This window comes from Astatotilapia calliptera, chromosome 20, assembly GCF_900246225.1.
Source record: "Astatotilapia calliptera chromosome 20, fAstCal1.2, whole genome shotgun sequence".
NCBI lineage: Eukaryota > Metazoa > Chordata > Actinopteri > Cichliformes > Cichlidae > Astatotilapia > Astatotilapia calliptera.
In genome coordinates, this window is record NC_039321.1 from 14,912,464 (window position 1) to 14,939,105 (window position 26,642).

The 26,642-nt window shown below is 43.3% G+C and overlaps 1 protein-coding gene across 7 annotated transcripts in view; it reads left to right on the forward strand.

The window, feature by feature from the left end:
• The first annotated feature begins 200 nt into the window (after window positions 1–200).
• The window catches only part of myt1b (myelin transcription factor 1b), a 45,405-nt gene continuing 18,963 nt past the window's right edge, over window positions 201–26,642 (forward strand). For 3 of the 7 annotated variants that reach the window (XM_026153443.1, XM_026153447.1, XM_026153444.1), the window contains exons 1-10: window positions 202–336; window positions 8,970–9,076; window positions 15,145–15,199; window positions 16,981–17,011; window positions 18,114–18,176; window positions 19,846–20,207; window positions 21,638–22,759; window positions 24,719–24,853; window positions 25,263–25,353; window positions 25,626–25,742. In XM_026153443.1, coding sequence (XP_026009228.1) covers window positions 312–336; window positions 8,970–9,076; window positions 15,145–15,199; window positions 16,981–17,011; window positions 18,114–18,176; window positions 19,846–20,207; window positions 21,638–22,759; window positions 24,719–24,853; window positions 25,263–25,353; window positions 25,626–25,742 — 2,108 coding nt within the window. In that variant the 5' untranslated portion in view covers window positions 202–311. Of the gene's footprint in view, window positions 337–4,044; window positions 4,153–8,969; window positions 9,077–15,144; window positions 15,200–16,980; window positions 17,012–18,113; window positions 18,177–19,845; window positions 20,208–21,637; window positions 22,760–24,718; window positions 24,854–25,262; window positions 25,354–25,625; window positions 25,743–26,642 lie in introns of those variants that run through there. The other 4 variants (XM_026153446.1, XM_026153449.1, XM_026153448.1 and 1 more) reach the window with 3 other exon arrangements.

Sequence of the window (26,642 nt, forward strand, 5' to 3'; positions counted from 1 at the left end):
TGGGGGAGCGTGAGTGTGAGAAGTTGCCCGGCGCAGCAGATGCTCTTTGTTGCTGTTGTTCGGGCTATTGTTGTTGAAAGCTGACACTGAAGGGGCGGGATAGGCTCCAGCTCTTGGCAGCAGGAGGGCAGCCTTCCTTCCTATTGGCTCCCGCGCGTGTCGGTCAGTGGTCTGTCACCGCCCCTCGTCACTCCGTCGGGAAGTTGAAGTAAAGTTTGAGCAACTTTGTTAGGCTGAAGTAAACTTGCCAGCAGCACTTGACGGCCGCTGCGGGACTTTTCAGAGGGACCGAGAGAAGGAGCACCGCAGAGATGAAGCTGTGCCGCACTTTTCTAGGTTCGTATCGCTCACTTTTTTAAACTGTAGAGGAGCAACTTTGAAACTTAGTGTTTAAACTTTGTGTCTCGGCATCTCCATCTCTCTTTAGAATCATTGTGCTGACGCAGATATAAGCAGACAGTCAACAGACACGCGCCGGAACTTTGTTTTAAAAAGTTGCAGCAGCTCTGTTAGCGTCCAAGAAATCCCTTTAGAGACATTGTGACCATCGCTGTACTGAATTAAAAGACGCTTACAGCTCTGTCTGGTTACACCAGTTGTAACTTCAAAACATCTCCGCGGGGCAAACTCATCGCATGCAAGCATTTCGAAATAAACTTAAGAAATGTAAACTTGAGTTCTGAGTACACAGCAGAGATAAACTCCAGCCTCTTCGGATAAAAACTGGCCAGACAAAGGACAGTCGGTCCCTGGGGGACCGTGTGGCCCCGGTACCATGGGGACACTGCCAAAGCTGCGGGCTTATTAAAAAGTTTTTTTTCTTTCTCTCTCTCGGAGTGTGTGTGTGTGTGTGTGTGTGTGTGTGTGTGTGTGTGTGTGTGTGTGTGTGTGTGTGTGTGTGTTTAGTCTGTCGGCTTGTTCCATCTGTCGAGGGACTATAGGGGCCTCCCCCGGTCCCATCCTAAGCGCTCACTCAGCTGCTGCCCCCATGTAATATTTATACTGGCTGCCTGCACTCCGCACAATATAGCCACCATACAAGAGCTATGGTGCTGCAGGCCTCTGCCATCTGCATCTGCAGACAGACTTTAGAACAACAGAGGAACAAGTTTTCCCAGCTCGTGCACCGGCTGCTCGATTACTCACACTCAGCCTTCAGAAGAAAGTTTTTGTTTTCAGTTTTTATTTCTTCAAAATAATAGCCACAAGGGGCGACCGATTACAAATGTTAAACTGTGCCAACATAGGCTTATACAAAGTGACACGGTGTATTTTACTTTTTCTTTCCGAATGAAGTGAGTTTACCCGTGTCTTACCCTTCAAAATAAAAGGCAAGAACAAGTGAATGACTTGATATTGTAAAGTTTTCAAACGTATACATTAAATAGGTTTAGATCTATCCATTCATGAAAGTGATATTTATTTATGTATTTATTTATTTATTTATTTATTTACGGGGGGGGGGGGGGGGGAGTTTGGGGTGAGTATGGAAAATAGTTTTATATATATTTATATATGTTTTCAAAGTAAAAACGTAAATAGATCGACTATAAATACGAGTCATTAGATATTTAAATTAAAGACAGTTTAATTTTCAGAGCTTGGACTTATAAAAGCTGCATTCTGCTTTGTTTATTTCAGTTTATATTAAGGATGAAATGATTGTACTTTATTTTGTCAATGTTTCCGTTCAAAAAATAAATAAAATGCAGTGGTGATATGATAAAGTTTTTAGACCTTTAAATGGAATAAACATTAGTTTTGGATATTCATTTTTCATAGATTTGGCATTCCGTTTTGTCTGTATTAGTTTATAACGAAGGCAAATATGGTTCAAGTTTTATCCTTCAAAATAAAAGCCACAACAGTAAAAAAACAACAACAACAAAAACCCACCCACTTGGTACTCTTGTGACAGTGTGTTCAACAGTATTGAAGTTTACATGTAAGCATTCATATTATTAGTGTAAAATGATTTTACTTGAAACCATAAGATTTACCTTTTAAAATAAAATATGAAAAACTGACAAGTTTGAAGCAACGTTATCAATGATTGGGACAAATGGAGCAAATATTGCCTATTTTAAAGGTGAAATATTATCATTTTAAAAATAGAACCTTTGTTTGATGCCATTAAAGTTAGCTGATGGCAGATAGTTAGTGTCAACAGTGGGCAGACAAACGCTTTTGTTGCCTCAACAATGAGCTGTAGTAGATATTGTTTGCCAGAGCTGTCCACGGTTCTGAACACGCACAGAATCTCTGGAGCAGCACTTTGGAGCTGTCCGCAGTGCTGATGCAGCGAGCGATTGTGATTTGAGATTTGAGGCCTTTTCTCTCTTCTCTTTTACCGCCAGAAAACCTCCGTGTGTCTCTAGTTCACACCTGACCTACAGGCCTCAACTTTGCGACACCGGTCCACCCTGTGCTGGATCATGGCCCGGGATATTTCCTATCCCCCCTCTCTTTTGTTTATTGGGTTGTCGATGGCGTTGTTGTGAATCCATTCTCTCTCTCTGCGTGTCTCTTTCTGCACACCACTGTCTGAAATCATACTGATGGCGGCGTGCACGGCCGGTGATTGATTTCAGCTCCAATGCATAACAATGGGATTTCACAAAAAGAGCCTGCTGCAAAGAGATAAGAATTTAATAGAATTTCTGAAAGCTGAAGGTTGGGCTTTTTGAATATTCCCTACGTGCGCGGCGTGGAGACAGCAGATAAAGGATGGCATTTGTGGGGACTATTCTCAAATGGCTTGTAATGAATGGTTGTCATTTCCACTAATGGTTTCAAAACGGCAAAGCAAAAAGCATGATGTGAGCAACATTTGGGAGTGACTCCAAGTTGCTCTGTTAAGACCGGCTGTTTGTTGTTCGGAGCTGCGGCGGTCAGCCTAAAAACGATGAGCAGATCAGGAAGTGAGAGTGATTAGTTGTCTTAGTAAACTCCTGCTTCTCTTTTTATTCAAACCGATATCACACTTCAGTCCTTTCGTCGCCTCCCCTGAGCATAAATATTTTTTATGCTCGGGGGAGACATATAATCTCCCTCTTTGCCTATATGTCGTTAACCCCCACCCCCTTCTTCCCATACGGAGGAGTTATCAGATGCTGTCAGCGCTGCGCGCATATCCAGACTCTGCTACTACATCAATTCACGGTCCTCGACTAAAAAAAAAAAAAAAAAAAGTCCCCCTGAATGAATTATTGGACGGTACCACTTTCCGGGGTGCGTTGGGGGTGGTGAAGGATTACAGTAATGCTTTTGGGGGACATCAAGAACTTGTCAGCGGGTGAAATGTATAAAACATGAGCTAATTCTGGTGTCTAATATTGTGTTGGAGCCCAGAGGCGTAGAGATGCTTCACCAACGATTACACGCTGATAATGGTGTTTATGGGATGTTTGGGGAAATGGAAACTTTATTTTCATATGTGGGAAATGGCGCGCAGTTAGAGTCAAATCTGGTTTAAAGTTGTACGTTTCGCTGGCTTGAGACATGCTTAGGAGAGAGGAAGGACGAAAGTCAGGGAGGGGTGTGTGTGTGTGTGTGTGTGTGTGTGTGTGTGTGTGTGTGTGTGTGTGTGTGTGTGTGCACATATGCCCATTGAGTTAGTGTGTAGTAAGAGGGGACTTCAAGCCCTGCCCATCTGATGCTGGAGGTTTTACTACAGCTTCCGTGATGTCATGGCAAAGGGCGGAGGGAGGAGTTGAAAGGGGCGGGTGGGGAGTTGAGAGGGGATGGGATGGATGGAGGGAGGAAGGGAAGGGTGGAGGGAGGGGGTGGTACAATGGCTCATGAGGGAAAGGTAAGTCAATATTACGTTTTTTCTCCCCTCCTCGCTGACAAAGGCAAATGAAGCCATGTTTTTTGCTTACAAACAAGTAACATCTTAACGCCCGGATACGGAGCCGTGCGCCGATGCGCTGCGCAAGAGAGGCCGGTGCAACCTTCAGCTCGCTCTTCTTATTTATCACATCTGGACGTTTAGAACGGGATAGACGATTGCTTTTTACAAGAAAAAAACAAACACATAGAGCTTTTACTCGGGATATCGTGCCTCTTTAAAGAAAACTACTTGGCCTGCAACTCTAAAAAGAGAGCGAGAACGCGGCGCCGAAACCACAGAGGAAATATTATCGGATACAGGTAATCAGAAATGTTTTGAGTGTTTAGATCTGTGATGATTCATCTGGAATTACCCAGCCTTTGTGCGTGACTTTGACTGTGTGATATTTAAAAGCATCCCCCCACAGCGCGATTTAGCACCGGTTTAGTGTTGATTTCACATTTTTATATTTCCTAATTCCCCGGTGTGGATTAAAACTTACCCACAGCTGCGATCTCCCCACAGTTTGACCTGATTTTTTTTCTTCTTTTTTCCATTTATTTACGTTGTCAGCTGCTATTAGTATTTTCCGCTCAGGATGGAGATGAAGCTATATTTTAGCCCCTTCCATGCTGCGTGTGTTTACACCGGCGCCGTGTAATAAGTGGGAATAAACCAACTATGGCGCTTTCTCGGAACCTCAGTTGATGCGTGCACTTCTCTGCCACTCTGCCCGTGTCGAATAGTTCATCATCAGAGTGTGGGGCTTGAAGAAGACACACTCAGTACGATGCTCCATCCTCTGCTCCGTCCTCTAGTTTCACCTTCCTGTCTCCAGGAATAAATTTGCTCGTTTACTGTACCACGTCCCACCCTTTCTAGTAAATTGAGATATGTGTGCAGAGTTTGTATTATTAGAAAGGTAGAGCAGCAGGAGTCCTGCGTGTGTTTGTGTGTGGACAGATGGATGGATGGAGTGAGTGTGATTGCGAGAAAGAGAGAAAGGCAAAGGGAAGGATGGAGGGAGGGGTTGACCATTTGATCCTCTGCAGCAAAAAACAGAGATGCTCTCTTCAAATGTCAGCCGCCTTTAGTAGTGCGCAGATGAAAAAAAAAGTCCTCAGAAGCGCACTGAAAATAGACGCCGGGGAGGGGAGCCTCGAGTGGCACGTTTCACTGGATCTTTTCGGACTGTGGCACGGTGCAGAAAGCGAGCCCGTGCGTCTGTGCTGTTGTTGTTTTTTTTTCTTGTTTTTTATCCCTCACACCCCCCACTCCCTTCTCTTGCTCACCCCACCTTCTTGCCTTGCTTAGATGGCCGCGTGATGTGTGCGCCTCGCGGCTTGTCAAAGCACCCGCGTCCTAAGATGGAGGAAAGAGATGGGGCTGCCGATGATGGTGATACACAGAGTGTTATGTCACCCGCTCTTTAAGTTTCTCCCCACTCCACTGTAGCAGTAGTAACCTCAGAAGAGAGTGGGAGAAACTTGAGCTGCCCGTCAGGAAAGCTTTCGGCGTTACTTTGCTTCCTGGTTTTCGCCGTTGGAAACGCGGACTTTAAACGGCAGAATGTCTCCGCTGCTTTTAAATATCTGCGGCTTTAAAATAGTTTTTACAATCTTCCACTGGAGTTGGTTAAAGCTCATTTAAATGCATGGAAAAAGCATCCGCAGGCCTATTGTTTGGCTTAATGTAGAATAAATACCGAGCCACACATGTAACGCATCCTAGGCAGAAAAGATAAAACACCTATTGTTTTTCTTCTGTTTACGTTTCCAGTGAAATGTAGCCTAGTTTTGGAGGGGGATTACCGAATTAGGTTATTGGTGCCTTATGCTGCTACAGCAGCTTATAGAGGTGCGTGTAGCAGCCTCTGATATGACCTGCTCCTGTGTGTGTGTGTGTGTGTGTGTGTGTGTGTGTTTGTAGTTACTGTGATAGGAGGAAACCTCGCTATTTATGAAGGGTTGAATAGGCGATGGTGAGGACAGCAGGTGCCGGAGGAGGGAGCGCAATAAACGCACTGGAGGAGCAGCTGGGGCCAAATTGCACCCTTGTCATTCAAAGCCTATCAGAAATCTAAGCAATACAAGCAAAGGTCAGGGTTGGCCCTGGCTTTCAGTAGAGAGGAAGCATTTCAACTGAAAGGCTGGAAATAATGAATTTCATGCCTGCATTGAAATGGGAAATAAATAAAAAAGAAAAGTGAAAATTAATTAAAAAAGCAAGACAAAAGTGCACAGATTCTTCGAGAGAGGAACGCAACTTGGAGAAGTGTTTGGAAAACGGAGAGGTACAGATTTTCAGGTGTGCGGCTCAGTTTAGTCTTAGAAGCAGCGGTTTGTGTCATTTTCTCAGAGGTCAAGGTGACCCTCAGGGGAGCTCCCCCCTCCTAAAAGCTGGTTGCCATGGTGCTGTTGCCTTTCCATCCAATCCCCATCACTAAACTGATAGTAGCATCTTGCAAGCTGCCCCTCTTTTAGTCACCTTTCCTGTTTAATTTGCCCTTCAAGCTAGGATCTTTAAATCACAAATTTGCTTTTCACACCTGCCTCATAATCTGGAAACTCTCCTTTCTTTTGTGCTTTGACACAAAGAAACCAACAGAGTAACATGAAACCACCCCGCCGGTGCACAACTTTTGATTTCTCGCTCCCGTCTGCTCAGCTCGCTGTAATCACACTAAGTTGTCTCTAAATCCTGCTTAACAGGGGGCCAGGGGTGTACAGCTGGCCCCAGCGCTGTACACACACTAATGCTGTTACAGACAGTTCACCCTGGTATTTAATCTAACTATGGATTTAGACCTCTTTGCTCTATTGTCCCAGTACAGTAAGCCGTAGTCCTGTAATGGTATTACTTCAGCCTAAACTTTGTTTTCAGGTAAAAGGTTTTCTTTTTTGGATCAGGTATTGATTCTTATCATTTATTTTCTTTGTGTGCAGATAACTGGCAAATCTGCCCCTCAATAACAAAAAAACCCATTCATTTTGCATTCACTCCCACCTACCGTCTCACTTCTGATTAACCAAACGTCCCCGGTGAATGGCTAATTGTCTCATACTCCTCCAACTTTTGCTGTAAAATAATGAGCTGTGAGTCTTTTAGATGGAGAAAGAGCAGCATGTGATCAAAGAATCAGAGAGAGCAGATCCTGAGCACGCGAGGTTCAAATCAGTTTTCTAATTTCCTTTTTTTTGTTCTAAATTTAACACAAGATGCCAAAGAAGGGTTAATTCTGACACCTCTTTCTGTGATGAATCGCTTCAGCTTTGGTTCCAGCTGTATTTTCTCTCTCTCTCTCTCTCTCTCTCTCTCTCTCTCTCTCTCTCTCTCTCTCTCTCTCTCTCTCTCTCTCTCTCTCTCTGTGTGTGTGTGTGTGTGTGTGTGTGTGTGTGTGTGTGTGTGTGTGTGTGTGTGTGCAGCACGAGGTCAAGACTAAGCAGAGTGAACGGGGGGCTGCTGACACACGGCCCCAGGCTATGTGTCCTAATAGAGTGCTGTTATATGTTTGGCATTTAGGAAGGGCTCTCAGCTCCTTGTCCCCAAAACTAACAATACAGGATGGATGCTCACTTCACTTCACTTTAAAAGGAGGGAGAAAGACCAGAGAGGAAGCAAAATAGGCATGGGAGTTTGCCTACTTGTGTGTGTATGTGTTTGTGTGGAGATAGCTGAGACAGAGATAGAGATGCAGACCTAAAGTATTGCTGCTGTAATCACTTTTTCACTCTGGGGTGGGGTGGTGGTGAAAGTTGATAAACAAGCATTTTGTAAATGGCTGAGCTTTGGTGTGTCAGGGTGTGTGTGTGTGTGTGTGTTGGGAAAGGGGAGGGGGTGTTCAAGGGGTCTGCTTCAGGACCCCTTGGATGCGGACACACAGCCTTTTGTTGTCTCGTCCACCATTGCTCTCACTGCTTTTAGTGCGCCACTCTCACTCACGGGTTCACGCACAGGACAGTCAAGCATGGAAATAAAGAATAAAAAAACTTAAGAGAAATGAAAAGGTAGGGATGCAGTCAATAAAGGCCGAGGATTTGTTCAGAGAGCTTTAGGTTTTGTTGCCTCAGAAGACTGCTGGAGGTTATTTGTAAGAGCTGCATTAGTTATTTAAAAACATTCTATCTTGAATTCCCACCACAAATTCTGAGTTCTGGGCATGATTGCTCTCAAGCACCACTGCAGCTTCCATTTACATTTTCAACAGAGTGGCCCAAATGCCTGGTCATACAGTCAGTCTAAGCTGAAGGACGCTTTCTCTTTCAGAGTGTTCTGATATATATATATATATACACATAAATACATGTGTGTATCTCAGAAAGGATCAGATTTCACTGTACCAGCTCAGCAGTGCTTGAAAACCGAGTGGGAGAAAGAGACAGAGCTGAAGCGACACGAGTTGCAAAGTTCAGCCTTGAGCACTCCCAGAAAAAAGAAAAATCTACACTTTATTTCCCCACCTGATCTTGAAACTACGTCTCTGTTTTGTATTTAACACCTGCACTGGCATCACTATGAGCACAAAGGGATTTGTAATACTGTGTTTGTCTCAGGCCGTCATCACAAAGATAAACTGAAGAGCTATTACCTTGATGAAAAAAGAGTGAGGGGGGGAGGAAGAAGAGCGGTTTGATTTATGTGCGATTCATTATATGCTAGCCATTCTTCAACCTCTCTCCCCTGACATTGCTCCCCAGCACCACCACCATCACCACTACCACCACCCCATTTCTTCATATATACGCTCCCTGAAAAACTTGATAAAAATGCACAAATTTGATTGATTCTAATAGTAGACTGACAGGGATCCCAGCTGGGGCACTTAACTGTGCCTCGGTGTGTGTGTGTGTGTGTGTGTGCGCGTGCGCCCACGAGATGCATACATACTTGTCTTTTAGTTAATAAAGGATCGTCTGCAGCACGCTTGAGTGCCCCAGCATTCCCTCAAAGTAAAACCCCCACCCTCTTCTCTCTTCCTCTAACCACACACTGCCCATCTACTGGCGCTGATGATTTCACATGACAACTCTCTCTCTTTTTCCCTTCTTTTTCTTTCTCCCAAATCTGTCCCCTCTCCTAACCCATCCCTTTCTCTTGCCCCACCTCTTGCTCTTGTTTCTTCCTTTTCTACCAACAGAAAATGAGTTTCGGGGTGAGCTGGTAAACCAGCGGTGGACACGAGGCGAGAGGACCAGCAGCCGCTGTCAGGCCTCCCAGAGACTGCAGAGCCGTCGACCAATCATGGTGAGTGACAACACAGCCCCCTTGTACATCCCCACCCGCTTCATCACTCGCCACCACACCCCTTTCCAATCTGATTCTGCTTCCTGAGCATTTCCCTCCAATCCCCAACTCAGCAGGGGAAAGTCAAAAAGGGTGGAGGCAGATGGAGCAGAGGGCAATAAAGCAGGCTGTGTATATGTATGTGTGTGTGTGTGTCTTAGGGTGCAGGGTATTTTAGACAGCCATGCAGGACAGAAAAAACATGAATCAAACAGCACATCAAATCTCCCGCTTGGCCCTGCCCATCTTTTGCCTCGGCCCCACTCAGCTTAGTTAAGCTCAGCGTGGCACAGCTCAGCGTTTTCCTGCTACTGCTGAGTTCACTTCACAGGGTTTTTTTTCCTATTGAAACACAATAAAAAAAGAAACTCAAAAGGATGTCCTTGAGCTGCTCATACTTTTTTTAAGTGCATGATATTCTGCCTTATCAGCAGAGGAGAAAAATGCTCCCTTCCACCAACACCTCTTTTCTTCTCTTTAACCTGCTCTGCCGTGTCTAAAACTTCTGACCTGCTTTGCCATCCTTTCAAGGAGGTTTCTCCATTCTGAAAACAACAGTCTGACAGTCCTCTCTGAGATTTTCAGACACAGCCCAAATAAATTCCGGCAAGGACTCCCATTCTCAAAGCAACTCTGAACAAGGAAGGGACTAAAACGTTTACATTTTGAAACTGATAGCCACTGTGACATCACTGATGGGTTTTGGACCTGCTGTCGTAGTTTCCTGGAGCCAGAGGTAAATGAATTTGGACGAGAGGTTGAAGTTATTAGCTAGAAAGCCTGGTTTGAAAGCAGCATCTATCTGTGTGACTGAAAAGCACAGACCCACACGTGAAGCAAAACTGTTGCTATTAATTGCTTATTTTGCACAGAGCCCCCTTCCCGATTTCTTATTCAAATCGCAGTTTTTATATCCCGATTTCATTTATTAATGGAAGGAAGCTATCCAAACCTTCCTGGTGCTGTGTGGAAAAGCGATTGCCCCCTAAACCTAATAACTGGTTGGGCCACCCTTGACAGCAAAAACTGCACTCAAGCATCTGCGCTAACTGGCAATTGTCTTTCACTCCACTGTGGAGAAATTTTGGAGTGCTCTTCTTTGATGCCAAGGCATCTCAATTGGATTTAAGGCCAGACCTTGACTTGACCACCTCTTAACCTTTTTTTTTTAGCCATTCAGAGGTGGACTTGCTGTGTATTTTGGATTGTTGTTCTACTGCATAAGTCAGGTGTACTTGAGCTTCAGGGCAGACTTTAGAATTTTCTGGTAGAGAGCAGAATTCATGGTTCTATCAATTATGGTAAATCACAGCGGTTCTGAATCAGCAAAACAGCCTCACAGCATCATACTACCACCACCATGTTTGACTGTTGGCATAATGTTCTTCTTATGAAATGCTGACACAAGCCTTCAATAAGATCATGTTATCAGTTATAGGGGACATTAGTCACTGATATTGCATTTGCTTTGACCCCAGGTGCCCCTGCTGCTCAGCACTTTGTCTTGCTGCCGTTTTGTCCTTTTGAAAAACTCCCGAGTCTCTTTAAAGCCCCTTTTTGTGCTTCTACTAATTTTCTGCTTTGGAAGCTCTTTTGAAAAAGATGCTTTTGAAATAATTTTTACCTTAACTGGGTTTTAGTCTTTGAGGGGAAATACCTAGAAAATGTCATAATTCTAAGAATTCTACTTTCATCATTAAGACCAACTTTTAGTTTTTTCTTTGCACTGCAAATGAGAGCGACAATTAGATGGAACGAGATGGAAGAGAGTTTGAAGGAGAGAGGAGCGGGGGTTGTTTCCCCCTGGGCCCAGTAAAAGTAGTTTTGCTTCCCCCCTGATGGCTAGGGTTCATCTAAAGTGATGACTTTTATTGATTTGGTTTCTGCTACTGAAGGAGTGACAGAGAGGAGGAGAAGAGAGATGTGCTGCTTTCAAACACTACATCACGTGAAGAGGCCTCTGCCACTTATGATACCTTCTTATTGTCTTTTTTGACTTGCAGTAGAGATAGATGAAACAGACTGAGCATTAGCACCGAAAAGATGTTTAGTTACAAACCTTGAAATCATTCGAGGATGACTCACACTGTAAATGGCAAACCTTTGACAGCAGCTGACCCATTATGCAGTCAGACATGCTCAGTCTTCTCGCGTGCTCCTTCCTCCCTGAATCATTAAAGTGGAGCTGTCAAGGGGCTCGACGTGCGACGGTCCAACATGGAGGCCATGCAGAGGGAACTGTAGGCCCGCCTCTAATTGGCAGCTTCAGGTGATTTTTGGAGATGTCAGTCTTCTCTGTCAGTTGCAAATGCTTTTCTCCAACTCCTCTCCCTGTGTCGCAACCCCCCACCTTAACCCCCTCCTTTCCTCATCTACTCTTGTAAACCTGAAAATGAATAAAAGAGTCATTTATGTGCACCAGGGGACAGAGGATGACCTTCTCTCTGAAGTCATTGCCCCCAGCCAGCCATTTACATAGAGCTGTCAGAATGCAGAGCTGAGCTGAGGTCCTCCTGCACACAAAGAAGGACATAATTGATAATGTATAACACAGCCTGTAGGGAAGAGCCTTCCTCCTCCTCTTCCTCCACCTCTTCTTTTCTCCTTCTTCTGCTGCCACATTTCATCATTTCATACTAGTTAAACCCCACATCGCACACGCGCGCATATTGCCGCACACTCACAGCCTGAAACACTATCTCCTTCTTTTTCATTCTCTGCCTTTCTCTGTTGTGCATAAGACATTACTGGTACTGTGTAGGTCCACCTACATAGGTGCAATGTTCAAGGAGTCTAATTAAAAGAAAGCAAGGTAAAGGACAAGTTTTGAACATACCTTTAAAAAGGACCTTTTGAAAATGATTATAAAAATCAGGTGAATGCTTGCCTGGCTGCATCTGGATTCATTTGCAGTGACTTTGTGTTCATACAAATTTAATGAGCTGGAATTGAGAAAAAGGACAGGAAAGAGGGGAGAGCTCAGATGTGCTTACCTATTTAAATGTGCGTAGCTATGGTTACACAAACATGAAAGCAATGGGAGCCCTTTTCAGTCCAGGTTTTGATTCATCCAATGCCTATCAATATAGGGAGGAGGGAAAGGAAAGAGGGGGGAGAACTACAGGGGTAAGAGAATAGTATATCATCTTTTCATGAAGGAGGAATGTGTAGTTCAGTCTCATATGCACATATTCTGTATCGCATCTTCACAGACATCTTCTTTCCTTTCCAATAAAACCCAGTCACATAAAACATAGATCACATAGATCTGTTTTCATATGTTAGCCTTTGATTCTTTGATGCATCTACTAAATCTCTTAATCACATTTAAATATAACTTTACCTTTTGTAACTGTGAAAATCTAAATTGATTTAGAGGTTAAACATTTATTAGAAAGCTCTTTTTGTGTTTCATGTCTTCTATTTTTTCTCCAAATTGCTGCCTTGCAAACTGTCTGGCCACTCTGCTTCACCGGTAGAAAAAGTAATCATATCATATTGGTTAAGTAAAAGTAGCAATAAGAGCTGAAACGAGGAATTGATTTTTCAATTAGCCTTGTTGTTCAAAGGAAAAGGAGTCTGCAGCTGTTTTGATGACTGATTAATCTTTTCAGTCAATTTTCAAGCCAAATCAATTTCTTGTCATGTATGTTAGCAAACTTGGGTGTGGATAAATAAACTATTTTAGTTTGACAGTTGGGGCTTTGGGAAAGCCATTTAATTAAATTATAGGTATGGGTGTTAATATTACAAGGTTATATGCTGTATCAGTAATAAAATCTAAAATACCAACAAGAAAAAGTTGTGTTCATACAAGTATACAAGCTGGTTATTATAAGCAAAATATATTTCTGCTCCACCACTTTTCTCTTTGAGGTATCGTACTATATGTCTTAACTTTTAGCTGTTTTATCTCTTTAGCCATTACTTCTACCTAATATTTACATTCATTTTCAGATTCACTTATCTATTACTTTTACTTTTTTATTTAAAATACTGAGCTAAAGTTTTTAATGTTTAAGCTTGAGGGCTCACCTGGTTATTGCATTTTCTCAGCACATGCTGTTTAGCTGTTTAGCTGTTTTAATATTTGACATTCATTGCTATTGATAATATTAATTTGTGCTTAATATTTCAAATTAGACAAGCCATTCCACATTTTTTCTAAATCTAGTGGGGTTAGATGAACAGTATTCTCTTTGAGACAGAATGAGAAGGAGGAAAACCCCCCAAAAACAACAACTCCAAAACATGCACATGAAGTACAGGAAGCTTGCAAATCTATTTCTTATATTCCATGTCTGCGCTTCCATTCTAACAAGTGCAGACAATTGAGTGTAAGGAAATGGATTTGAGCTATATGCAGGCAGGCACGCACTTGTGTAGGCTAAAAGAGCATACACACATGACCGAGAAGTCATTACTGCACACTCATCCGCTCCTCTTCCCACACAGCACTGAGAGTGGAGCACAGAAGGAGTCAACTGCTCCCTTCAGGCAGGGCACAAAGCTGGTGCTTGTTGCATGACTTCTACACTAAGCGCTTGATCAAAAGAGCTGAAGCCAGAGTGGCAAGAGACAGTCTGTGTGTGTGTGTGTGTGTGTGTGTGTGTGTGCGTGCATGTGTGTGTGTGAGGGAGCGAGAGGGAGAGAGAGAGAGAGAGAGAGGAGCATAGGGCAAGGCAAGGCAGTGGATGCTCGCAGAGGAAGGGAGGGGCCTGTGCCTGCACCTGTACCTCCGGCCAAACACTAAACATTAATGAATGAAGTGCACCCTCTTCGGGAGACAGGGGGAAAGAAAAGCCCTTAACAAAAACAACAACAGCGTGTTTCATCCTCCTCTCATCCCTCTTTCCCTCCTTCTTTTCATAAGTAGTCTTTTAGCAGGAAAGGGACATTGCCAAATAGAGAGAGGAGGAGAAAAAGACTACAAGAAACAGGGACCCCGTGTTTGAATCCCACTGTGGCTCTGCCAACTTGACTATAGAGAAGCAACAAAGCAGCTAAGTGGCTGGGCATGAAGAGGGGAGTACAGGCAACCGGGGGGATAAAAGGGTGGTAGACGAGCATAGGATGGAGGAAGAGTGAGACAGAAAAAGGGGTAGACCTGCGATTAAAAAAAAAAAATCTACCCAGAGTCCAGTAATCAAAGCTAATGGCTCCATTGTGTCTAAAAAGCATCTGATAGCTTTAGAGTGCATTGGGAGCAGTGTTCAGTGTGGAGAGGTAATGCTGAGGAGGTGTGGTCAGTGTGTGTGTGTGAGGTAGCAGGGTTAACACCTGCTCCTTTGTGCCTTAAAAGCTGAGCCAGGAGTTAGTGGCAGACCCAGCACACACACACACACACACACACACACACACACACACACACACACACACACACACACACACACACACACACACACACATACAAGTCCTCTTCTTAAAAGGGTTATTACAGTGGCTTTCTGGCTGCCTGTGTGTTTTTGCTTTATTATTATATTCAGCATAGTTATGATTGTCAGTCCCTTTGCTTACAGGGGCCATGGCCCCTCTGCGTTCACCGCCTGTTGCCTCTCTACAGACTACAATCATGAGGACCACTCAGATGCAGGAAATTACAGGGGGAGTGATAAGAGGTGTGTGAGGGGTGAGGGTGGGGAGGGAGCTAAAAAGTAGCTTGAACAACCAAGTTTGTTTTTTCTTTCTAAACCATGCTGCCCTTATAGTAGCCTAAACGAGACTGATGTTGGCTCTAGTGGGTTATAAGGTTTTTAAAGTATACTAAGTGAGTGAGGTTGGGCGAGCAAAGGAGAATTAAAGATATGATCATCTCTTTGTGTCAGAGCTACCTTTGGTGTGTTTTAATGGGAACTTCCTGAGCGTGGGTTACTATAGTCGTTGTTTTGAAGGAAGACAAGTGCAATTAGCTGTAGATGTGTGGTGGAAAATAGTGAGAGCATTGAGAAATGACCTCTGATGGTTTCTTTCCCCCTCTCCTTCTCCTCTTCTTTGCTCTCTCTGCTCGTGCTTTCTCCTTTTCTTCACAGATGAGCGTAGAGGGTGACGATAAGCGAACTCGCACTCGGTCCAAGGGAATCAGAGGTGAGTGTCGGTCACTCAGGCCCAGTCTGCAACAGTTACATTTACAAACACTCCTTCACAGCCAAGCATCTCTTCTGCTTTTTGACAAGCGTGTGGGTTCGTGGACTCAGAATGTATGTTTGTCTGTACACATAAACATGAGTGACAAAGACGGTGAATAAAAAAAGGTCTCTGCGTGTCTTTACTCAGCAGTATGTACACACGCTGCTCTCCAACATCAGAGCTTCTCTGTAGTATTGGATGTAACACATAACACGTGGAAATGTCTGCCCCAATATTAGCAAAGGCTAATTTGCTCCTCTAAGTAAATCTGTACATGTATGTGGCTACTGATTCCTCAAGTCTCTGCAACTCTTCTTTAAGAATGAACACCGTTCTCCCAAAACATATTTGGTGCTGTAATAACGGTGTTGGAGAGGGCTGTCTTAACACATTGCTCCAAATCCTACCATAGGTGTTCAATTATGTCGACATCTGATAACACCAGAGCACGATTCTAATCATTTTCATCCTCATTATAAACCATTCAAGTTGAGCTCTCATACCCAATGTATGACCCTTCTCTCTAAGGGCACAAACGAATGAAAGGAAACCTTGTGGCTTTATGTGTACGTGCTAATGCCCACTGAACAGATCAGTAATATCGATGCATTACTTTTGAGTCATAACTCCTAGAATATCACAAAAACCACAGCCCTTGCTACTCCTTATTTTTTTAGTCCACATGTACGTATGGCTGTGTGTTTATGTGTACAAACACATGTAAATTTAATGTGCACTTGAATGAATGTGTAAATATCCATATTGATATGTGTGAGTTCCTTGGTGTGTTTGCATTTGCACGTGTGTTTGATGTTTAGAAACAAGACAGCAAAGCAACAGTTCACAGGGCGTTCAGAAGGCATCCAGTCATTCCAACTGCATGATGAAAGACTGAGAAACTACGATGTTGCATGCGCGCACACACACACACACACACACACACACACACACACACACACACACACACACACACGCACGCACGCACGCACGCACACACACACACACACACACACAAACTTGTGTGTGTATGCATGTGTGCATGTGTCTTAGTGCTCTTAGTGTATCTTGATACCCAGGCTATTTCTGACATGTGATTAATGCATGTGATATTGGAGGCCAAACTGAATTCTCCAGGATCCTATTGTTTTTTCATTTTGGCTTCAAATGAAAATAGGATATTTCTCCAAAAACTCGTTCTATCGCTCAACTCCCAATCGATGCCCACAGCCGGCAAGTGTGCGCGTGCTCTATGGGAGCAGAGCGTGATTTATGTTTTGAAGGCAATTACTATAAGTTGGCCCTGAATGAAGTGCTGTTTTCTCCTGATGAAGGCAGTTTTCCTTTTAATTTCTTTTCCCCAATTATGGTAACTAAAGTGTAACAATTAATCATGTTTTATTGCTGAAGTCTGCATATAACTGTCACTTTTTCTGAACAGTGCTGTGCAGTTTGGCTGATTTAGCCTTTCTGTTTGTGTGTGCGTGCCTTTTTTATGCAGCATGTTTGCTTTACTCTTGTTTGTTTTACATGTAGATGTGTATGTGTGAACCCAGGAGCATGTAGGTGTGTTTTAGGATTTTTCGGAATGTGTGTGTGTCTAAGCCTCTATGAGGAATCCTTCTGGGATTCATATGCATTTGTGATTTATTGATCTGAGTTTCTTTTAGCAGCACGGCGTTCTGAGCAGTTGTTCACCTTTGTTCTCTCTCCCCATGACCCCCCCCCCCCCCCCTTTTCAGTTCCTATTGAGCTTGTAGGACAAGAGCTGAGGTAAGGAAACACCTTCATCTTTGTGAAAATCCCTTTCATAAAGTTCATTTATATATCCCGCCAAACCCTCACCTTGTATCTCCCCCACCCTGGCAATCATACACTCTCTTTAGATGACGCTGTATATTATTCTTTTCCTATTACTCATTATCAGCACTTCTCAGTTTGTGGTCAGTGCCTCCAACAGGCTGCTATTGATTTCTTGCAGCCTTTTGCTGTTTCCTGCTATGAACACATACAGTACATCCAATGAAAAAGGTGTACGATCTTTTTGCAGTCTGATCAAAGGATGCAGCACAAGAAGAGAGGACTGTGAAGGGCTATTATTTAGTTTTTTCTCCCGCCCTTAGCTCCTCTCCATAGTTTCCCACTCAGGGACCAGCTTTCAGGGTCCACAAAAGCCAGTCATCGCCCTTCCTTGCCCTCCTTCCAAATGATTTTTTCATCCTCTCTCATTTTGTCACACTTCACCTCTGAGCATTGATCTCTACTCAGCACTCCAAAAAAATACTTGAGGTTTTGGGATTAAGAAGAAAAAAAAAAGAGGCCAGAGAGTGGCTGATTTAAAATGCAAATGCAGCATTTTTTAATAAGTGAAATTAATAATAAGGATAATTGGAGTAATAAAGGGCAATTGCTGGGGGAAGTTAATGAGAATTGAAATGAGCCATCCTGAGGGGTCATAGCAACCTGAATCAAAGGAGAGAGAGAGAGAGAGAAAGAAAATAGAGTGAGCAAGAACTGATGATGATGACTGGTGAAGAGAGCAGAGCAGGGGAAATTACAGCAGGCCTCGGCTGATCCTTATCTCTCACAGTAACAGGATATAGGCCAGGGTTGATGTATGACAGAGAATATTATGTTTTCTCTTGCATGATACCACCTGAATTCATGCATTATGTGTGTCTGGTAGAAGAGTGGGGACACGTGCGTTTGTGTGACACATGTGCTCAGATTGCATGTCTGTGCTTCACTTTATTTTGTTTGTCTTAATTGACCTTTTCTTTTTTATTTACTGCCTGTGTTTATCATTGCTACTGCACAGGGACTAAAATGCACCCGTGCCTTAAACATATCTCTAACCTCCATCCATCCCATCCAGCTGCCCCACCCCTGGATGCAATGGCTCAGGCCATATCAGTGGGAGATACTCACGACACAGAAGGTAGGGCAGATTAAAACCCCACCCTCTGTCTCTCTGTCCTTTGTCTCAGTCTTGTCTGTCCTCTCTGTTCTCTGTCCCATATCATCTGCTTTGTGCTTTTATTCGGCATTACTCGCTGTAATACTGAGCGTTAGATGAGAACATCAATGCTACTTTTATATCTGTGCGCTAATTATGAAGCTCAAGCCAGCAGCTGGATTTCTAGCTTAGCATAAAGAATACAGATGAAATGTAAAAAAAAAAAAAATTATTAAAAAAGCATAAAGAACAGAATTGAGTGAAATAGCTAGGTTCTAACTATAGGTAGCCATGGCTATATCCACCCAAATTCTTCCAAACAGCACTTTGGAACCACAGTTCAAAGTGGTGGTCTTGGGAGACTTTTGTCCTCACCGTGACAACAAGATTCCAAAATCTATCTCCTGGCATAAAACAGTGCTATTCACATTACAGACAAACAAATGATTTCTTGATTAATGAGCTTTAAAGATTCTTATCAACTTAATTACTTATCTTTGGACACAGCCAGGCTAGACGTTTGTTAAACTGAGGTAAGCTACATCTTTTAGTTTTGTAGTGTTAATAGTATGATGTTACTGAAGTCAAGTCATGAGCAAAATGGTCCTCTTTTGCAGTGCTAATGGAAAAGGATGTAGCAGAGAGTTAGTTGTTTACATTCAGATCAGAAGAAATCAGGTTCAACAAAAGTGTTTTTGACAAGAGAAAAAGCACAGATTAGAGGGAAGCTGATTGAGGATACGTTTTTCTGCTTTATGTCCACATTTCCTGCTTTTACATCTCCCAGTCATCAAATGAATCTAGTTCTCCCACTCATTACTATCCTTATAATTCCTTCTGATTATTTGTAAAATAAAGATAGAAATAGAAAAAATAGAAAAACCAAATGGTAAACTGCACAGCTTCTTGGGTTCCTCAGCACCATTTCGATTCTTTGTTATTTAAATCGCAGATGGAGACAATGTGAATGACTTTTAAAGATACTTACTGAGTCAGATTGCAAATAGAGCACATTCATTATGTCACATACCAGACTCCCAGAGCATCTAAATCTAAACCTAAGTAATAAACCTTTCAGTGGGCAGTGGTGAAATGTGATTTCTTCAGGTGTTATTCCAGCTTCATTCCCCATCCCTCCATTCATCGTCTGTGTCGTTCGCCCTGGGAGATCCTGGGAGACTCGGGGCAGCTCACTGGCTTGTGACTCGTCTTTATTGAGGGGCAGATATTAGCTATCTGTTTACATGTGTATTTGTTCAGCAGGCAATTTTGAGGTGCACTTTGTTTATAGATCGTTCCTCAGACTCCCTCAGCGTCTCCCAGGTGAGCGTAAGAAGGAGTTTATTGGATTTCACCCTCTGCTGCATCGCCCGCCCGCCTCTCCATACGAGTTGTTCATTAAACGTTCCACTCAATTGGCTGAGATTGGTTGTGATATCTGAGTCAGCTAGCATGGCGCCCCCCTCAGGCGTGTTGATTCATACTGGAAAAAGCAGCTCCATCCTGTTTCATGTCAGAAAAAACCCCTGCCTCCTTCTGCTGTGGTTCTGTTAGACGTGTTAGGTTGTTGTTTCACTTATAACCCAGCTTGATTTTCTTAATTTTGTTCTCTCCCTTTTCTTCTTGTCTTCTCCTTTTCCCCCATCACAAGCATTCTGGGTTGCCCAATAGCAAGAAAGCGCCGTCTAGACGAAGCAGAGGCAGAGCAGGAACAAGAACAGGAAACAGAACGGCCTGCCTCCAAGAGGAAGTCCCACCCCCTGAAACTAGCCCTAGATGAAGGTTTCAGTGCAGAGAGTGACGCAAGCAGTGAGGCTGAGGGCGATGGAGAGAAAACAGAAGGAGCCAAGGTAGAAGAGGAAGTGGAGGAGACAGACACAGGTGTGGAGGAGGAGAGAGAGGAAATGACAGAACTCACACAGGACGGACAGACAAACGGTCGGGAGGAGAACACACAACAGAAAGAGGAGGAAGAGACGTATAAGAAGGAGGAGAATTTTGCAGCTGATGAAGGTATGAAACATAGCTTGTTGGTAACAAAGAGGGGTACAGTGAAAAATAACCACAGCATCAAAGGAGCACATATTCATCATGTACTTCAATACTGAAGCAGATTAAGGCCAAGATACCTGACTGTAATTGCTTGATGGGTTAAGCTCCCAAATTGGTTGATCGTACGATTCCCACTGGAGTGTCTTTTATTTAGACCCCACTCAGCTTCCTCACTACCTGCTTCTTCATTTGAGTCAGGACTACTATAATCAAGGAAGACTGGTATTTCCATTAGCAGAACTGATATATTTAATTGTATCGCTATGTTGGCTCTAGTCAGTGTTGGGAAAGTTACTTTTAAAATGTATTCCACTACAGATTACAGAATACATGCCCCAAAATGTATTTTGTAACGTATTCCGTTACGTTACTCTCATTGAGTAACGTATTCTGAATACTTTGGATTACTTAATATATTATTATGCTGTTTTACAACTACATGATTGTACTATGCTGTGTGATTTATTACTATTACTGAAGGTTACTCACCATACCAATAGCAACTAGATTTTTAAATCTTAATATAAATGAGTAACAGTAGGTGGACATTAGGTAAGGCTGCACTTTTTGCAGCGATCTCGTATAGAAAACTATTCCTCACTTATATAAAACAGAACCATAGTAAAGGGACCTCTGGCCAATACGTTGGGTTCCGTTTTGGACCCATAGCCAAAAACTAGCTTTACTTTGTTGTCTGGGTCAACTTTGCTAGCGAGAGACAGAGAGAGGCGTTGAAAGGTTGCTCCAATGGAACTTATTGTTTCAGAGCAAAACACGAACACAGTGTACAGTCAATTCTTAATAGCTTACTTACAGCTGGGCTTGTCAGACACTCTTTTTAGCTGCAGTGGTTATTATTATATTTACATGCTTCCATCTCCCATTTCTGGTTGGTGACAGCTCTACTTTTCCACTCTCCTTTTTCTCCCCAACACTGGCTCTAGTGAGCAGCAGCATCAGCAGATCTCCAGTCCAATAGAGAGCAGGTATCAGAGACAGTAGATGTCACTCTTTACCAATAATCATTTGCCAAACTCTTTGTTTGTATATATTTCAAAATTAGGAACTTCTTGTCTTCTTGTCCATTAGTCCATGAGACTCACTGATTGTGATAGATTATAGCCTTTAGAGAAAAGATGAAATCATGGCCACTAGGAGCACAAGGACTTTGTGAGTGTCTTTCTCTGTCAACAAACTGCTTTACGGCTACAGTTTTGTAACAGTAGGTTCTTTTTATGTCACATATATAAATATACACAGTGAAAGACTTAGCAGGCATAAAAGTGATACAAGTGAAGATAAAGATATTGCTGACAACAGCCTGATGTCACTATGTGACTCATGTTTTCCTCTGTGTCACTGTTCTGACTTCTTCATCTTTACTCCGATAGAGGAGGAGTGTGTGATCATCGAGCCTGAGCTCAGAGCAGCGGTACCTGCAGCTGAGGAGTGTCACTCTCCCTCACAGAGCACCGAGGAGGTGGCCAACTCTCTCCTCCACCTGGGCTGTGTCAACAGCAACAATGCTCCAACTGTGGCCATTCAGCAGACTGTTGCTATGGAGACCAAGAAGGATGTCACATTGGCCATTACACAGGGTGAAGAAGTAAAGGAAGAGCAGGAGAAGGACACGAACGAGGGAGAAGAGGAAGATGAGGAGGTGGCACATGGAGTTCAAGCACTGAAGGAGTCATTTGCTCTGCAGCAGGAGGCAGCTGATGTGGAGGATGAGCAAGGGGAGCACGAAGATATGAGCAACCACATGAGCCCACAGCATCTGACTAAAAGGGACCAGTGTGAACAGTTCATAGGTAAAGACAATGAAAAAGAAAAGATAGTAGTGCCAATACAGCAGAGGCAGGGCACTTCAGCAGATGAGGAGGAGCACAGGGATGTTTTGCCCATTTCTGATGTGCCAACTGCCATCCGCATCATCACCAGCACCGCAGCAGCTCAGGGAACACACAAGGCTGAAGACCACAGGGCCAGTCCTCTGGAGGACTACAACTCATGCGGGGCAAGTCCCTTTGAGAACAGAGCCAGTCCACAAGACAGCTCTCTTAAAGCTAGCTCAATTCAGAACTATAAGGCCAGCCCTCCTTTAAGCTACAGCTCCCACAGGGCCAGTCCACTGGAGGACTACTTTCCCATTCCCAGAGGGGAGAACTACAAAATCCACAAAGCTTCATCCTCAGCCTCTCCTGACATTATCGAGGTACGATCCGATAAGTCGGAGGACAAAGACTTTGACGATGTGGATGGAGATGACGAGCGCGATGATGAAGACAGCCTGTCACAGCGCTCGGCAGTGACGGACGAGTCAGAGATGTTCGACATGACCCGAGGGAACCTGGGCCTGCTAGAGCAAGCCATTGCCCTGAAGGCAGAGCAGGTGAAGCCAGCAGGACCCAGAGAGCTGCTCCGCACACCAGATATCCACCACCAGCGGTACTTCACCATGGAGGACAGGCCCAAGCACCTGGACGTCATCCGCAAGGGCTATTTCAGCAAAGGTATGAATTAGTAACCAGGGGAGAACAGAGCTACAACATGTACTGAGAGGGTATTGTGAAAGTTGCCTGAGGGAGACAGCACATCAGCCACATTTAGTCCGTTTCTTTTTATATCTTTGTTTTTTTAAAGCTACATTAGCTGCACATGGTACTGAAATACCATGTTGCAAACTTATTCCTCATCCAACAATGTTTTATAGGTTTACCTGGAAAATTTACATTTTCTCCGTTCTATGAAAATTTTCTGAAAACCCCAACAAAACTTCTATGTGATGCACTGAGCACGTCTTCTGCACCCACCTGTTTTTATTCGCCTTAAAAACAGAATGGTCCTGTGTTAGGGGAGTGTTCTTGTAAATCTTGGCATCACTTTGTGTCTGCCCACAGTTCGTACAGTGGAAGAGCACCTACATGTCACAGGCTTTAAGTACTTTACTCTGAACAGAGCTGGACTGATAATCTACTGCAGTATGTTTCTCACAGGCTATAATGTGTGCAAAACAGTATGTAATCAAAGTAACTAAGTTTGACTAATACAATTCTTAGTGAAACTAGACCCAGATGTCATTAGCATTTGACAGGAAGAATCAGCTGGCACGTTTTCATCCAGGCCTTAAAAAAAAGCCTAATGAACATTTGCTATTTTTGTTTAACCTCTACACAAACCAGCACAAAAAAAAAAACAGAGGCAAGTGCCAGAATTTGACAGTTTTACTTTTGTTAGGTTAGCTAGCTTTAAGGGGGCAGTTGCCCCCTGGCTTTATCCTTATATTAAAAATACAGGCCAAATGTGCTCTTTCATTATTTTCTCTAATACTCTGCAAGACAGCAAGTGCTTTTTTAAATACCACAACAATATCAGAGGAATACAACCAATAAGGGAGCACACAGAAAATGATGTTCTGAAGTTTTGGCAAATGTGCTAAATGTTATGTTGGGAGCAGAGGGTACAAATAAACACAGTGTACCAAATAAGAGATGAGTCACAGAGCTCTGTTTGGATCCTCCCTTTTCTATTGTAATGGGGTTGAAGTGGTTCCAGCTGAATAGACTTCCATGAAGAGCTGGGAGGAAGTACTCAAAGAGGGAGCGAGAAGGGATGACAGCATGCGAGAGAGCACAGGAGAGACAACAACATATCAACAGAGAAAAAGGAGGAGTGCAGGTTGTTCCACAGTCAGCCATGGAGTGTTTGTTTACATGCTACGTGTGTTCGGGCCTTGTATTACACAGTTGGCACGCTGCCCGCTTGTCATGCTTCTCACAGTATAGCAGCAGTGTGATTACATGCCCGGTAGTGCTGCCCTCTCCTTGGCCTTAACTCCCTCCTGCGGTGACGTTCCTGTTCTGCTCGACGCTAATTAGGAAATGCGTGTCTCGTTAACATTCAATTTGAAGGCCAATAGAGCATCACACCATCCTCTTGCACCCTTCTCCTCTCTCCAGTGCCACTGATACTGCCTGGCCTGCCTCCAATAGGAGAGGGGAGGAGCAGGCATCTTTAATTATGTGTAAATTATATAGTGGTGTGAATTTCTTCTGATGTATTGTAAGGTGCTGCTTTGTCCAAGATCTAAACAAGGTCTTTGAAAGTGTTGTGCAAATGTAGCCATGGGGGGATTATCCAGCTCAACAGGATAAGATGGTGTAGTTTATCATTTTTATAGTATTTTATCTTTAAAAGTATTTAAATAAACATTAAGACAAATGCATGGAATACCTGGTGTATTTACAGGCATGCATAAGCCATGAGTCGGGGGATACAGATGGTGTGGGTTTTGTGCAGATGTTGGGAATATGTCTGGATTTCATGCTCAGCCAAGCACACTGTCTGATGACATTAACCACTTGCTTTTGTGCACCTTATTCATCCCACCTTCCCCTTTCCTTTTACTTGGCCTTCCATCTTCCTGTCCTCCTTTCCGTTTTCTTCTACATTCCTACCCAACTCTGACCCAGAGAGCAGCAGGCCAGAGAAGAGGGAGAACAAGTGTCCCACACCGGGATGTGATGGCACTGGTCACGTGACCGGTCTTTACCCCCACCACCGCAGCCTGTCAGGCTGTCCGCACAAGGACAGGATCCCCCCAGAGAGTGAGGTTTTGTTGTTGTTCTTTGTTATTCCAGCTGCTTAGCATAAAAAAATAGTTAAACAGTGTAATTGTTGTGCCATGAGGTTTTTTGAGGTCTCGGGAGCCACCGATTCCATGACTTGGTATATATATGTTTGGAAGAAACCAGTCCTTTGATTTGCATCGGTCAAATGCTGTGAAATTCAGTCAAAGAAATGCCCTCAAATACGTAATTTAATTCTAATTTTATTCTATTATTGGGGATTTTGGGGTTATACAGTCTGTGCAGCTGTGTATTCAAATCTATTTTTGCAGGAAGACCAAAAATATTAATATGAGAAATAAAAACAAATTTAATAATAAGCAAATCCCACTTCAGTGATTTTCATTTTCTGAGTTTTCTCTGATCACATGATTGTGCATCTTGTCAGTTCTGGCCATGCATGAAAACGTGCTGAAGTGTCCGACTCCTGGCTGCACAGGTCAGGGCCATGTCAACAGCAACCGCAACACACACCGCAGGTATATTTATATACATTGCACCTTTATACTGTATATCTATATATGAAAGTTGTTTGTGTGTGTGTGTGTGTGTGTGTGTGTGTGTGTGTGTGTGTGTGTGTGTGTATCTCTGCAGGTTAGAGTGTTGTGCACTTTGTGTATTTGCAAGCTCGTATATTCATGTATGCAGGGCAGCAAATGTGTCAGCCCACATCAGTACTGTGATGTAGATTTACACAGTCAGCAGTATGTACTTGTAATATTCATCTGCTTTGCTTCCTTTATCCCTGCAGTCTTTCTGGTTGTCCCATCGCTGCTGCAGAGAAGCTATCTAAGAGCCACGATAAGCAGCATCTCTCTCAGTCAGCGAGCGAGCACCTCAAAGGAAGTCCCAATGACAGAGTGCTGAGGTGGGTCATCAAAAAAGTACAAACTCATAGTTCAGGTTTTTTCTGCTTTATTACATTACATACTGTAGATATGGAGCCCTAATGCCCTCACGAGAGGTCAGTTATACAAACGTGGCAGTTATTGACTTTGGCCAATATCATTACATTGACATGTAAAGATTTTATCTATTTGATAATTTAATTACAAGTTATATGCATAGAAGGGAACTTTTTGATTCCTATATTGATTAAAATTTTGTAAATAACTGTATTAATGTTGCACAGTTAAGGTTTATGTGGCAAAAAAATTCATGCCTTTTGTCCTTTTCCAAAGCCCATCATAGATGACACAATGAATAGCAGAAACTAAGATAGACTGGGCTCAGTGACCCTTTCACCTACATAAAAGCTGTCTCCTCCAATCCAAACCCCTCACAGCTGAGTCCTTGTCAAGGTTAGCCACTTTACTGCTGAGCCACATTGAAACCGCAGAGAGAATCCTGACCTTGGTTACGGTACCCTGCATGAAAGGTGGAGCCTGGCCTCTGAACGGCTCAATAATAACAAGAAAGTCTTGAAACATCCTGGCTGGCAGGCTAATCATTACTGTCACCTCACATGCTAAGATCTCTTTATCTACATTCATCTCACCCGACCGGCCAGATCCCGGCCAAAAGAATGATAATTAGTGCAAACCAGACACTGGTATTATGCTGTCTGTGCTCTTCCTCATTGGTATTTTAATTAATAATGCAACCGATAAGCTAATTATGCAAGTTATAGGGGCATTGCGGGGGGATAGGAAAAATAATTGCTTTCCTTGAGGAAAACCTCATCAGTGGTTGGACAAAGCATCGAGTATTAAAACATAATAAGGCCTGCTTTGTTTTTTTGTTATAGATTGTTATTCAAATGAGCTCC